The sequence below is a fragment of the Protopterus annectens genome, chromosome 9.part0 (genome assembly GCF_019279795.1).
Source record: "Protopterus annectens isolate FY-2018-M chromosome 9.part0, PAN1.0, whole genome shotgun sequence".
Taxonomy (NCBI): domain Eukaryota; kingdom Metazoa; phylum Chordata; order Ceratodontiformes; family Protopteridae; genus Protopterus; species Protopterus annectens.
Window position 1 is genome coordinate 1,051,917,625 of NC_056743.1, and position 15,970 is coordinate 1,051,933,594.

General features: G+C 37.2%; 1 protein-coding gene across 2 annotated transcripts in view; it reads right to left on the reverse strand.

Annotated features, from left to right (window-relative positions):
- The window catches only part of ITGB7 (integrin subunit beta 7), a 603,012-nt gene that overhangs the window by 154,668 nt on the left and 432,374 nt on the right, over positions 1-15,970 (reverse strand). For both annotated transcript variants that reach the window (XM_044083856.1, XM_044083857.1), the window contains exon 6: positions 13,665-13,906. In XM_044083856.1, the coding sequence (XP_043939791.1) occupies positions 13,665-13,906 (242 nt within the window). The remainder of the gene's footprint in view (positions 1-13,664; positions 13,907-15,970) is intronic.

Consider the following 15,970-nt stretch of genomic DNA (forward strand, 5'->3'; position numbering starts at 1 on the left):
AAAATTCTACTGTTATACACAGATGTGTGATAAATGGGCATCTAATACAAAAGATACATGAACTGATTTAGATTAATCTTGGGATATTGTCACTTGATAATGCAAAGATATTGATTGTGGTACATTACATATTGTGTATTTATTTAGAGTATCTGCCATATTTGCTTCTAGGCCTTGTTATTATTTGTCCTCATGTTTACTTCACTAGTGGAGCCATTACACTGGCATTTAGAAAGAAACTAGTATGTTAGGGTAGAGGTGCCCTGAATAATAACAGAAACTGCAGTACGAATATAAATTACTTATGAGCTGCAATGCACTGCACTGCACACTGGCTTAAGATTATGACATTTTATGGTCACTGATGTGTATTTGTTGTCTAGGCTAGCTGATGTTAGACAATCACTCTCTCCCAATGGTTCCCTATTACGTGATCGAAACCTTAGGTTGTCGAAGACCTAAAGGTTGATCACAAAATGTCAAAGTCTGAAAAATTGCGAATGGCTATTTCCACACAGGGAAACAAGTTGTTTGGGTGTTATGTGGATTTTGTTCTTTCTCTGCTTTAGAGCGATCTCGGAGTTGGTATATTTAGTTAAAGGGTGTGTGTTATATTTGGCCAACAGCATTGTTTCCCTGTGTGGAAACTGCTGTTTTCGATATTAAGGGTTCGATATTTCCTGATCGACCTTTAGGTGTTCGATACCTAAGATTTCGATCATGTATTATAGACCCTCTCCCAACACCTTTTTTTAAACACATTTATTGAATTATCATTTGTGACATAGGCAAATTTACATTTATATAAAAGTAATCAAACTGTATTAACAAGTTCATGTTTATAAACATTACACTTCACACATATCTCTAAATTTCATATGAGCTAAGCAACATTATATAAATTATTCAATTCCTGCCCCTTTTTGAAACAAGGTACATCTTTATTGAACCATCACATACGACATAGGCAATCATACATTTATATAAATGAAAACAAACCACACCGACACAATCCTAGTTGCAAGCATTTTACATTACAAAGATTAATGACACACTCCCACTTGCAAGCATTATATTTCACTTATAATCTACCAAATCATTTTCAGTGAAACATCAAATATCTCATTTATGTCCTGCCTTTTTTAAACCTCATTCCTCCCCTGTATGTATTTTTCCCACAATTCCCATTTTTCCTGTGTAGTTTACTCCTACCCTATTCCAAAGATCTCACTTCCAGTTGTTTTATCACTGTTACTATATCTCTCCCAACACCTTGACAGTCTGAGATGGGGAGAGGATAGGGGGTGCTGATAAATGGCAGTGACAGTACTGTGTTAACTATATCCTGCCCCTGCTCATTACCCCACCCCCATGTTACAGGTATATGATGACTATATGATAAGGGTTATGCACATACAGCCTTTTCCCCACAAACTGCCAACATCTCTTCTGCAGTGCAACATAAAATATCTCCTGTGTCCTTCTAGGAAAACTCAAGAATTGCTTCTTAAGTGTAAAACTGCACTCCTGCTTCCCAGTAGAGATGACCAGATTTCTAATTTATGAGTGAGAGATTAGGACAGAGTTATACAAGAAGCTGAGATGTAGTGGTCCTCATGGAGCCTATTATCAACACAGAGCAAACAAGTTTTTCCAAACTAACCTGGGGAGCAGACAACCCCCTATATCCATGTGCACAGCATGATTATTTGTGGTCCTCAACATTCTGCAGATATTAAATATCTACTGAGCAATATCTACTGAGAAATCCATTTCACTGTATGACACACTCAGCAGAAGATAAGAGATGCATGATTCTCCCTGTGAATCACACAGTGAATGGGACAGTCTTGCAGCCCAGCCACTATTGATATTATGACCAGTTTGCAACACAGACGGTGTTTGTGAATCCCATCCTAAGTCCTTTGTTAGATGCATCCCGATTCACTGACCTTGCTCCCAAGTTTGATTTTTGTGGAGATGGGTTTTAGCAAATAACACATAGCATGGGGATTAGCTTCATACCTTCTCAAAATATGTTGTTAAATAATCAGGTAATGTTACTTTTAGAGCAAGCTAAATGAGATGGGGTTAAATAAACCAGTACAAAACCGGGGCGTCGTGGAATGGAATTCAAATTATAATTAGGGATCTTTGTAAGAGAAACAGCCGAGAGTTCTTTTAGGCAGGAAGGAAAAGACTGATACATTCACACCTTGAGATAAAAAATGCAATAACATTCTAGTATGAACAATAGTGAATGGATCAAATAATTGATTGACTTTTAGGGTTGAGGTGCATACTGTGGGCCAGAAGCATTTGATGAGTAGATACCTAATTAGGAGATTGAAAAAAACTATAGAAAGCTCACTGGAGTAATCAAACGAGTGATGAAAAAGTGGAGTGCTTCATTGTAAGCCACACAAACTCAGGCTTTAGCTCTGCCTGATTTTTGCCACAAGATCATTTTCTAATTTAGATCTGTACTAGCACAAGTCTGACATTTTTAAATCTATGACTACCTGAACTATCCAGAATGGAGCACAACTTGATCAGTGCTTTTACCTTACAATTTAAAAAGGCGTTGCACATATAAAAAGGATAAAAGCTCCAGGAAAGGAAGGAATGAAGGCTTAATGGAGTGATTTTGTAAGACTTGCTTAGCACAGTACATTTATTTATTGGATGCTTTCCTATTATAAAAGAGGAACAAGGAGAATAATATCCTTGATACTTTTCCTGGACTGAGGCAGGTATCGTTTTTATATTAAAGCTTTCCAGTCCCTTCACACACAGAGCATGTCAAAATATTTATATTGGCAAAAAGATTGGACAATCTGATTCTGTACCTAGCATCACCAAATCAGATTTAGTATAGGTTAATAGGTAAATACTAGGCTATCAGTATGCACACTATCACAAGCCTAGCCAATAACTAGAGGTCAGAATAAAACCTTGTTCCTTGTATTTGTGATTTGAAGACCTTAACCATTATGCCAAACCCTCCCAACTAGATTTCTGACACATTCATAAAGAGTTTTTAGTTCTTTAGGGAGCTTTACCTGCCATGTTTTCTTATTGTCACTGTATCTTTGGGTAGGTTGGCTTTCATGTGAAAGATGATGATGACTTATATGTCTTTTTCCAGAGGCTTATCCAGAGACTGATCTAGAAAGTTTAAAAAGAGAGAAGTTGTGCCCTCTAAATTCAATGGTGTGCTATATTTTCCTCTTTGCTAATAGGATCTGACAAGTGTTTTTCACTTCCAGGGTATTAGTTATTTTGCATATTGAGTCACTTGGCCAGGATAACTGGTGATTACAGGAACTGTTTGGAGACAACAGTAAAGAAGAGGTCCATCAACTTTTTATATGCTTGCAGTTTGCTGGTCACACTCACCTCTCGAGAATATTCATACCCTGTGCTCAGTAAACTCTCCTGGTTATTTTCAGGTATCTAGCCCAGCTGCTCATTAACATTATCACTGAATGTAGCTTTTAAATTAAACTGACACAGGTGCAAAGTATCATCAATGAAGGCCATTTCAGTGAAAATGCATTTACCAAACATGTTCAGAACCAATATGGAAATGTACATTTAACACAACAACCTTCCCTCCATGCAGAGCATAACAACCCCTAGAAGACAAGTATATCCGTAACCTAAAGCTACTCTGTCCTTGAATCTAACCCCAACCCATTTCACAACTCTGACTCTAAAGTCATTGACTTCTGCATGCAATACAGTAAGGCATAAGACCATTCAGTGTAACATTTGGTCAACAGATAGTAAAAATGTCTTTCAATAACAGTGCCCTAAAACAACTAATTTACTTTCCATTTTCAGATTTGACTAGCTATAGAATGAACTCAGAAAACTGCAGATTTAAAAATGTGCCTGAAAAAATTGTTTGCCATTACATCATGGTCATCATTCTCAGATATTTGCTTAATGTTGTTTACTTAAAATGGTGTAAAGTCACAGTTCTTGTACACAGATCAATTTGTCATCAGACGCTTGCAGGATTACCTTTGCAGAATAGTGAATTTTACTGGTGAAGCAGAAGTTATTCACCTGCATTTTAATATTTTATTGAAACACGAACCCTGAATTACTATGATAAATAAATCAGAAGGAATATTTGGGAAGATCATATAATGCAACCGTGGGTAGCCATTAATTTATTTTTATTTTATTTATTCTTTTTTGACTGGGGAAAAGCACTTATCTTCTGACCATTTTCAGACTCAGTCCAGGAGAGTAATAAAATATAAGAAAAAGAGAAAATAACATAAATCATTAAAAATTCAGTCTGTGGTATCATCAGAAAACAGCCATCTTGAAAAGAAAAGTTAGTAATTTGTAGAAATATTAACATTTTGAGTTTTAAATAGTAGTGTTAATTTATTTATTTGACATTTGTTAACTGGGATAGTCCATCTGAGCAAAAGCCATTTTTCAGTGGAGACCTGGGAAGAAAAGCTCCACAGTACAAGTAAAAAAGAAAATTTACAAAATTGAAGATGAATACTGTGAAAGATTTACAATAAAACAGTTAAGCAAATGTAGAAAAAGCTCCACAGTACAATATAGTAAGAGGCATTATAACATTGATTAAAAAGCATAGCAAAGAAATGTACAATAAAACATATGAATGAATTTACGTAACACGGTGGTGGTGCTGCGGTAGCGTTGTTGCCTCACAGTAAGACGTTGTCCTGTTCGACTCTCAGCTAGAGCGTCTTCTGTGTGGAGACATGCGTGAATGGGCATACCTTCATTGAAGGTTGTGCGTCAGGGCCGGCAACTCGGCGCGTAAAAATGTACTGCCAATCATTAGCGGACTGGAGTTCCGCTGTGGCAACCCCTAACCTGGAAAAGCTGAAAGACAAGAAGACTGGGTTACCTTCAGATGGTAACTGTACAATACAGAGCAGTTAAGTGAGTTATGGTAGTAGGGATGGGTTGTATGTGCAATATGCACACATTTAACAAGAATAGTGGAGGGCAAGGGATTAAATAGGTGAGATGTGGAGAAAGAGTAGGATTGGAGGGTGGTTAGGGAGGAAATGAGGAGAAACTGTATTAAGTTAGCAGTCATGGTCAGTGGTGTACTGGGTAAGAGTATATGGATAGAATTGAGCTGGGAGAGGAGGAAATGCTATCAGGTAATATCTTTGGTGAATTGCACTTACTTGTAGCTTTTTTAACAGTTTTTTTTTTAGGTCTTTTATGAATTTAGGGGAAAGATCAGTGCCCCTATGCTGTGTTAATAAAGATTCCTACATTTGTTGTGTCATTATGGAGAAGTTGTATTGTGTACAGTGCAATTTGTTTTGAGGAATGAATAGATTGATGGAATTTTGAGATTTACAATTATAATTGGTATTTTTTTTTGCTGAGTCTTTTGACAAAGAAGATAAATGTTTTGTTGTGTATTAGTTTATTTATAAGACAGCCTAGGAGAAGTGTATATTTTTGTTTTATTGGGGGCCATTTCACTTGCCTGGACTTTACAGTGGCGTTCTCAGAGGTGTGTGTGTGTGTGGGGGAGGGGGGCTAAGGTAATAAATCTGCAAATGTGGTTTATTGTAGTTTGTGGGGAGAGATTTTTTTCTTTGATGAAAAAAGCCATGTAATGCCTTGTAAATTGCTTGCTTGTGTAACACGAAAAAAAAAAAGTTATACTTCAAGACCACTAAAAAGTCATGTGGACACTATATACTCTCTGTAAGTCACATGATGGATTTAAAATCTTAAACATTAATTAAAATTAACATTAATTTAAACATCTTAAAGAAACAGTGTAACAAAATGACCAAAAGTTGATATAATAAATTAATAAACTTTTTAGTTATCATCTAATGAAGTCTATCTGATTAGAGACGAATGCTCTTATCTTTTATTTATTGGAATACTATTAAACCATTTTTAACCGTTGGACATCTGTTACCTGTGGTTTCTCTACCTAAAGTATCCTGAGATCTTCAGACTGAATTATACTATGCAAACTGTCATTACACCCAGGAAATCCGTTTATTCTTTTGTGGTATCACTGACTCTAGTAATAGTCCACAATTCATCTCTTGAGTTTTATGCATTTTTACAAGTATGAATTTCAGCACATTACTCTTCACCAACATCCTCAGTCTAACGGTCAGATTGAGTGAGTTATCAGTGTAAAAGCATCATGGAAAATGTGTTTTTTCATGAATAAACAGGACTGTTAGCTTCTCTTTTCAGAAACATTGTACTGTAACCCAAGGGATTTTTACCTTCACAACTGTTGATGGGGAGGAGAATGTGAACAAAGTTGCCAAAAGCTTCATTTGTACTTGTACCATAGAAAATGCCTAATGTGCATTTAGTCTGTCAAGAAGCTCAACAAACCTGAACTGTTCCTATGAGATATCAATTGAGGCATTGCCTATATTGAGACCAGTAGACATTATTAGACCCCAAAAGTCAAGGAAATACACCCTGGGGATCACTTCTGTGTCTCTGCTTGACAGTGGCACAGGAAAATAACTTTCTTGGGTGACGTAAGCCAGGGAACCTTGTTGGCTAGGCTTATGTAGGCCCTCGGGCTGATAGCCTAGTACCTACCTATGAACCTATGAACCTATGAGCAACAAGAAGCTGCTGTCACAATAGTTTTGAAAATAATTCAGAGTTCAACAGTGTCCAATGACCACAGCTGAGACATAACAGGAATATTTCTATGGGACTGGACTGTTCTCACCTCAGAATAATTAAGTGAATGAGAGACTGCCAGTAAGGGACACTTCGAGTTAAGAAGTATCACAGTTACCAAAGTACATAAATTCTTTGGGTTTTACTGAGATTGTCAGTTGTTCTAGAGATCGCCTGATTGCTCTTCTTAGCACAGATGGAGATTTATAAAGCAAACAATGCTCACCTAGTAAATCGTAAACCCAGCATGGATGAATTGGGGACAACTCTTCATTGCATTGCTGTTTGAATCGCTTTGTAATCATAATCAAAGCTATGGTTTAACATACATATCCCTCACACTCAAACCTAACAAACGATCTGGAGTATGAGATACTTACAGATAATCTAATTAATAAAATGATGCATTAAATTGCAGAATGAGGTGTTAGCGAGTAGGTTTTATCCTTGAACGATTGGCTATTTTTCATTTAAGGAAAATAATGCCTATAATGGACATCGTTAGGGAAGTCTGGACATGATCCAAATGGTTCTCTAAAAATGGTTATCAAACAATTATTTAAATTACTTGAACTGGATTTTGAAATGGCTGTGGCATACATCAGAAAGTTATGTGTTGTGATCTCAAAATTCATATAGAAAAGCAGCTGATATATTAAATTCCTGATATCCTGTTGGCATTCATGTCAGCATCTCATTTAGAGTCCCTGGAGTAATGATGGAATCTGTCAGAAGAGTGAAATCTTGTATTATAGCAGGTTAGATTTCACACTTTATATAAATAATATTGAAACAACAGAAAATGGGAGCACTGGCAGATCAGTGAGAACACGTTAAGGAGAATGTTGTTGTTGCATTTTTTGGCTTTTCCCGGTTAGGGGTCGCCACAGCGGAACTCCGGTCCGCTAATGATTGGTAGCTGATTTTTACGTGCCGAGTTACCAGCCCTGATGCACAACCTTCAATGAAGGTACGCCCATTCATGCATGTCTCCACGCTGAAGACGCTCTAGCTGAGAATTGAACTGGACAGCGTCTTACTGTGAGACGACTGTGAGGCTGAAAATAAGAGAAGAAGAAAGTGTCATCTGAATATGTAGACAGTGTTGCTTAGAAATGGGTTAAGCAAGATATCAGAAGAAAAATAAAGCCTTCTAAAGGATTATAAGTCAGAATTAGGATAATTTTCCATTTCATATAAACAAGCAGTATGGAAAATATGCACAAAACTAGACTTCATTCTCAGTCAAGTCCTCTATTGCTCTCACACACACACACACACACACACACACACACACACACACACACACACACACACACACACACACACACATACACTCTGCCTGTAGCTTGCCCCTTTCTCGAGATTTCATAGGCTAGTATAATCAGCTCCAGGGGCCACAAAAATTTGTAGAAAGAAAGAAACAAACAAAGCAAGAAATCTGCTAAGCTGATGCAGTTGCTGGTGTCATTCTAAGGGGATCCAGTATCTGTCAGCCTGGGATGAGTTGATTCACAGACCTCAATGCTTTGCCAGAGATGGTTTTCGTCTGTCACCCCTGGGGTTTTGGCTACTGCATAAGGCTCTTGCTACCCCCATAGTGCCTTTTTTAGGCAGTGTCTCAAGGACAAAATTTCCGATGTAAAAACTCCATCTAAAAACATCCTCAAGGTTATGCCGCTAAACGCTAGGAGTCTTAACATGAAACTCCACTCAGTGGAAGCAGTCCTCACCTTGGAAGATGCAGACATTTGTGCAGTCACAGAGAACTGGCTCAAGGCTGTGGAGAGCACCCCAGCCATACTGGGTTACACCTCCTTCCACATGTTCAGACCAAAAACTGAAGGCATGAAAACTAATGGAGGTGGTGTATCAATATTCATTAAAGATAAATACACCTCCAGATTGGTTAAACAGTATGATTTCTTGGAGATACTTCAGCTGCAATTAACTGTTGGTAGGTCACCTATTCAAGTCATTGCCAGCTACAGACCCCCTCCATGAATCAGGACACCCACTCTGCCTATTTGGATCTACTTGAGTCTATCAAGATACATCCGAACACCATGATTTTGGGCAACTTTAACTACCCATCCACTGACTGGGTAAATTACTCATGCTCAAACTTACTTGCCCAAAGGTTCCTCGACTTCATTAACTCCAGTGCCCTGGACCAGCTGGTTGACACCCCCACAAGGAGTGCCAACATTCTCGATCTGGTGCCTACCAATATGGGGGACTACTGTAGCACCACCACAGTGAGGTCTTCCCTGGTGAGATCTGACCACAAATCAATCTCATTCAAAATAACTATAACACCTACCCCAACCCCCAGCAGCAACTAAACTAAAAGACTTATCCCAAGCAGATTATAACCTCTTACAGGATGGTATGCATAGCTTCACTGCACCTCCACCCTCAGATGGAACTGGCAGTTATGCCAAGTTCTACACCAAAGCTTTATACAAACACCTGTGTAGCTGCATTGACTCAGCCATACCTGATATGACCAAAACAAGCTCCTCAAGGAAGAGAAAACCTGCCTGGTGGACAACTGCCATTAACAGACTTTACAATAAGAGGAAGAAACTGCCATCTAAGATTAAGAGGGAGCAAGCCCTAAACTGGCAAATAAGACTTATTGTGAAGTCCTACAAAGCAAACTATGAAACCAAATTAGCTTCATCAACTAAGGACAACCATAAGGCATTCTTTAGTTACATCTGTAACCTAAAAGGAAAGACCCAGATTTGTGCCGAACTAGTAGTTAATGATGCCACATATACTGAGCCTATGGACAGAGCTAATCTGTTGGCTGACAGGTGCTGTGAAAACTTCACTCTCTTGTCCCTTCCACATGTACCCCATGACATCCCTACCACCTGTCCCCTACCTTGTATCTCTAAAGAGCAGGTCATAAATGCCCTCTCTGAAGCCAAAACCCAGCATGTATGGGACTTGATAACATTCCAGGCTGCGTCCTACATGGGATCCAACAAGAATTAGTAACACAATTGGCTACTGTTTTCAATCATAGTCTAAGCACCGGCTTTGTCCTAGCTGAATAGAAAATGAGTGCTGTTATTCCCTTGCACAAAGGTAGTGCTTCTACTGACCCTGGGAACTATAGACCTATTAGCCTGACTAGCCTTATTTGCAAGGTCATGGAGTGAATCATCATGGATGTTATCAACAAAGATATAGGTAATCTCCAAACACTTGACCCTACTCAGTTTGGATTTTTCAAAGGGAGAGCATGCCTGTTAAACCTGGTGGACTTCTTTGAGACTGTCACCTAGGCCCTGGATGAGGAGAAATCTGTTCATCCAGCCTTCCTAGACTTAGCCAAGGCTTTTGACACTATCCCCCACTCAAGCATAATTGACAAACTCAGCCAGCTAGGTATCAATCCTTGTATCATTAGATGGTTCACTAAATGGCTCACTGATAGAGCACATATAGTCAAGTAAGTAGACCAGTAACTAGTGGTGTTCCACAGGTATAAGTCCATGGGACCTCTACTGTTTGGAATCTATTTCTCTGAAATATACACTACAGTGGAAAAAAAGTTAATTTCCTAACCTCAGTGTATGGTGATTGCGATACAGTGAGGTTAGGAAATTAACTTTTTTCCACTGTAGTGCGATCTTAGAGTTGGTATATTTAATTTATGGGGGGTGTGGGGGTACAGGGGGGCTTGCCCCCCTGCAAAAATGTAGTAGAAAGTATGTTTGTTAGTTAGCTGTTGTTATAGGTGAAGAGGATGTTATTTACATGTGCATTGTAGTTGTCAGTGTTATGAGTCAGACTTTCAATGTTCTGAGTTTTCATTGTTTTGGGTTTTGACTGTTTTGAATTTTCGATGTTATGGTTTCAATGTTATGAATTTCAACACTATGAGATTTCAATGTTTTGAAGTAGATATATATATATATATATATATATATATATATATATATATATATATATATATATATATATATATATATATATTTGGATCTACTTCACTTGACCTAAAACTCATTTGACTGACTCCCATTTCACCGACAGCTTTGCTAAATTTCAACATACTAAATCTTAAACCATAGACAAGCACACTTAGAACACCAATAACTAACCCTTTCCAGAATTTAAAAACTACTTACTTACGCTCTTAACAGAAGCAAGACAATCTACAACCAAACTAGGTGGGGGGCTATACCCCCCTAACTATATATACTAACTCCAGGGTCGCACTACAGTGGGGAAAGGGCATATACCTTTCACTTGCCTTACAGTACTCTACACAGTGCTACTACTGCTGGGAACACACAAAACATTTGCCAAATTACTTTAGATATTTCCCATAAAAATATAGAGACGAACCCACATTTAGAAACACTGCAACACTACTTTCTACATGACTATCAGAATTCTAATAGTCAGCACTGTAAGTTACAGTAATTCTTTTTATCACAAGCAAATCACAGGTGAAGGAAAACCCACAAGTCTATGTCTTAAATGTTGGTGAAAAGAGAGACAGTCAAATGAGTTGTCAATCAAATGAAATTTAGGTCAATTGGGTGTCGATCAAATGAGTGTCAGTCAAATGAGTTTTAGGTCAAGTGAAGTAGACCCATATATATATATATATATATATATATATATATATATATATATATATATATTGCAATTTGGATGCTTGTACAGTTGTATTTTTGTTGAAAGTTAATACATCTTAAGGATTCTGCTTTATCTTGTCTGGGAATTCATTTTCTGTGTGGAGAATTTATATTTGTACTTTTGTACTAGAATGTACGAATGTGATCAGTTTTACCATCTCCTAAGTAATATATAGAACAATAGAAATTTTAAAATAGTAAGTATTGTTTTAAAGAATTTACCTGCCATTGGTTGATATGAAATTGCTCATACCACAGTTTTGTGCACTTTCAGCTCAAGTAATAAACTGCATGTGTGTTGCTGTTTGCTCCACGTAGGAACAATGATTTAGCACTTTAATAGTTTTTTTATAAACTCCAACACTGCAGCCTCTCAGAATAAGGGCAAAATGTATTTTCACTGTGTCATGTTAATCATTTTTGTTTGGGGTGCAGTGATCCTGGAGTGAGAATAATAACAGTAAAAGGGATATGGATGCAAAGCCGCAACATGTGGTGGATGTAGGGAAGGTTGCCCCTGAAAAAGAAAAACAAAAACAAAAACAAGCAAAGCTGTACCTGCTTAGGCATATGGGTTAAGAGAAAGTTATGAGCAATATTTTTTCAGATCAGTAGGGAATCAAGCTGAATAGTTTTGACCCCCACATAGTGTATTCATTTTATGATGTAGACCTAGGGCCCATTTCCTAAAGGCTTGCTCTTAGTGCAAGTGGCCAGTTACACTGAGAGCAGGCTGACAGCAGGTATTTCAGAATCTGGACTCTGTAGAAAGCCTGTTTATAGATAGGACATACACCACAGTAAGTCACTTACACTGAGAACAGGTCTTTTGGAATCAGGACAGCCTTTTACTGAGAGCAATTCTTTTGGAATCTGGCCTCTAGTCATGCTTCATGGATAACAGTCTTAAGGAAATCCAATATTTTGAAAGTCTCTTATTGTTTTTTCTTGGGTCATTGCATTACACAGAAATAGCAAGCAAATAAACAGCAGTACATAAATGGCACAGAATATAATAAATATGCATACAGTTATGCATAGACTGCAGTGGTGGTGCTGCGGTAGCGTTGCCACCTCACAGTAAGACGTTGTCCTGTTCGATTCTCAGCTAGTGTGTCTTCTGTGTGGAGACATGCGTGAATGGGCGTACCTTCATTGAAGGTTGTGCATCAGAGCTGGCAACTCGGCACGTAAAAATCTACTGCCAGTCATTAGCAGACTGGAGTTCCGCTGTGGCGACCCCTAACCTGGAAAAGCTGAAAGACACAACAACAACAGTTATGCATATACACATACTGTACACACACACACACACACACACATATATATATATATATATATATATATATATATATATATATATATATATATATACACATACATACATGTGTATTGGTCTACATTGTATTATCAAAAATACTGTATTTCCGATAATATACTTCCTCCAAAGTGCATTATATCAAAAATGCACTTTTGCAGAACAAAAACATTAAAATGTAAAAAAAAAAAAAAAAAAAAAAACATAGCAAACTAAACAGTATTATGCAGGGGGGCAAGCCCCCCTGCACCCCCACACCCCCCTACTTTATTATTCTCACTCCGAGATCGCACTACAGTGGGGAAAGGGAATATTTCCTTTTCTCCCCACTGTACCACAATCTCAACAGGAGTTTCCTTAGTTCTACATCAACAGTATACATTGATGTACAATTAACGGTACATGCAAACTGCATTTTTTTCTTTAGCGAAAGTGCATTTTCGACAAAATGCACTTTCGCTAAAGTGTGTTCGATAAAGTACAGTTAGATGAACCATACTTTTGACAATACAAATAGGACCCACATATATATAAGTTTACAAAACAACAGAAGCACTAACCTGCATAATATAAATTTATAGATTTTATTATGAATATGTTTTCACTGCTAAGTTATTGTAGAACAGTATGATAATTGAAACTATAATAAAATCAGTAAATCCAAATTTATCCCCCAAAACACACTATAAGGAGTGAAATGCATAAGTCTTAGCAATTAAGTTAACTCTAATAAAAGAAATCTAATAAAGCAACAAATTTCTAAAATTAGAAATATATAAGAAGAATTCAACTACAGCATAATAATATGAATGTGACTAAAGGTATGCGTTTCATGTAGTTTATTATCTTTTATCTTATTTCTTTTTTCAGTAAACTATTCTGTATTTTTTCTTCTAGTCAAATTCCAGGAAAACATGGCAAGTGAGCCAGTTTGACACAGGTCCTTTTGTTAGCAGTTGGTTCTAATTAATGAATTACTTTAATTAGCTTACCATACACACAGCTGCTTGCATCATTGCATCAAAACCACCTTCTGGCGAGTCAAGGTTCGCAGATATGCTCTGCTGGCTGACTTTAAGCTCAAATTCAGTAACATTGTCCGTGAGCTGGAGCACATGCTTAAAGCTGAAAGGCGACTGGCATTTCTCTGTACGTTCTGGGCAAGGGTTCTCGAGTTTAGATTTCAGGGAGTTGGTATATGGCAGTACCGTTTTGTCCACAAATGAGCCAAAACCTGTTACAATGAACAAAGACCAGATGCTACATAATTCTTGATCAAACCTGAGTAGTAACAAAATGAAATTAATAACAGACACACACTCACTCTGGCTCAATGACTGCCACATGCACCAAGATGTCACAGAACTACTGTAGAGATGAACCAAGGGAATTAAAATAGAGGGGTTTATCTCTAATGTCAGTAAGAGTAAACAGGTTGCTGCTTCTCATGACATTTTCTGAAAACAGGTATTAAAGCTCATTGTAGACAGAGCTACAAAAAACCCCACTGCCTTAACAATTAAAGTTAAGCCCTTCTGATGGAAATTCCACTCACCTTTAACTAGCCATACCTGTACCTGAATGTAGCAACTGTTTGCATTTGTGAGCATTTCAAACAGTGTATGAATTATTTTCCTATGTTAATTGCTTATGTCTTTTCAAAAATTAAGTTTCTCCCATTAATGGTGTTCTATATATCAGTTTAAAGGGCAGAGCTTGATTATTTTTATTTGCTTAACTAACTTTCTCATGCTGCTGTTAAACTTGGCTGTGCTGTTACCTCAGAGGAAAAGGAAGTATTATCAGCAACAAGGTGGGACCCTTGGATCATTGCCCGTACATCATTACTGTGATATTTATTGGCACAAAATATACTGCATTCTATGATGACTGATAATTTACCTACTGTCTCTACTGCCTGTCTGCTATTAAGCTTGAGGAGGCCATGAACCAACAGGACACAATACATACCTGCAGCGTTTGAAATATACTTGCATTCACAAATTGTCTGGTGCAATCTTCTTAAGCTATGCAAACAATGTAAAGATTAATTTCTATACCATTCTTTTGTAGAATATATAAATATGTCTAGCAACTTTTTTTGATGTTTGTATTCGTGTTAACAAACATTGTGGTCTGGTCTAAACAAAGTTAGTACTGGTATATAAACCTACATGTCTGACTGGATGTCGAGCCAGTGCTGGCCACTTCAATCATCTTATACATGCTTCATAAAGCAAGGCCAGTACTAACTTCTGTGTGTTTAACATATTAGTTCTCATATGACACAGTTATTACATGCCTGTTCTCTGGCCGCTAAACCAGTTCACAGTAAGTGTGAAAAAGACATTGAGATGACTGTTCTCTAAGATCTATGTCTGTGACTTGTTACTTTAAAATGTTTATATTTTATACTTAACCCTATATTGTATGTTTCTGCAACATTACTGTCTTGCCTCTCAGTAGACATGAATATCTACTGATTCCTTGTCATAAATTCTCCCCTTTTATTTCATTACTAACTGGATAGTAAGTAATACAGAAGTTACTAATGGCTAGAAGATGATCTAGTATGCATTGAACATTAATACTTATTATGACATAATTTTTTAGTGTCTTATTTAAAATTCCTCCCTTCGTTGTACCTCATGTACTATGACTATTGTTGCTTTGTATGATACCATTCCTTTCAGTTTACTTAACTCCAGTAAAACATATCATATATCTTTAAGTGACACCAGTAAATATCAGTGCCATCAAAAAACAAGCAGCTGCAAAATATATTAATCAAAAATTCACAAAGGCCAAAATTAAGATATTTGCTGCACTTTGGAGGAAAGGCATTTCCCACTCTGTTATATTGACTACTGCATCAATATTATTACTTTAATAATGTAAGCTATACCAAACCTTTAACGTCAACTGTATTTTGCTTGCAGACTGCCAATAATTAACTTTTGTACTGAGAGCTGCTGTGATATCCACCCTGATCCAGAGCCTAAACTGACTTGCTCCCCTAGCACAAAGCCCAAAATCCGGATTGCAACTTCTCAAGATACGTTACTCAATTATAATCCAGGGGATATAGATCATTCATAATAACATTAGCAATATTTGTAATAAATCACATCAATTGCAAACTTTGATATAATTGTTATTGTTATTATTATTAGTAGCAGTAGAAGTATTATTAGCATTAGTAGTGATAGTAATAGTAGCAGTAGCAGTAGTAGTAGTAATGATAGTAGTGATAGTAGTAACAACAGCAGTAGTAGTAGTAATGGTAGCATCAGTTGTA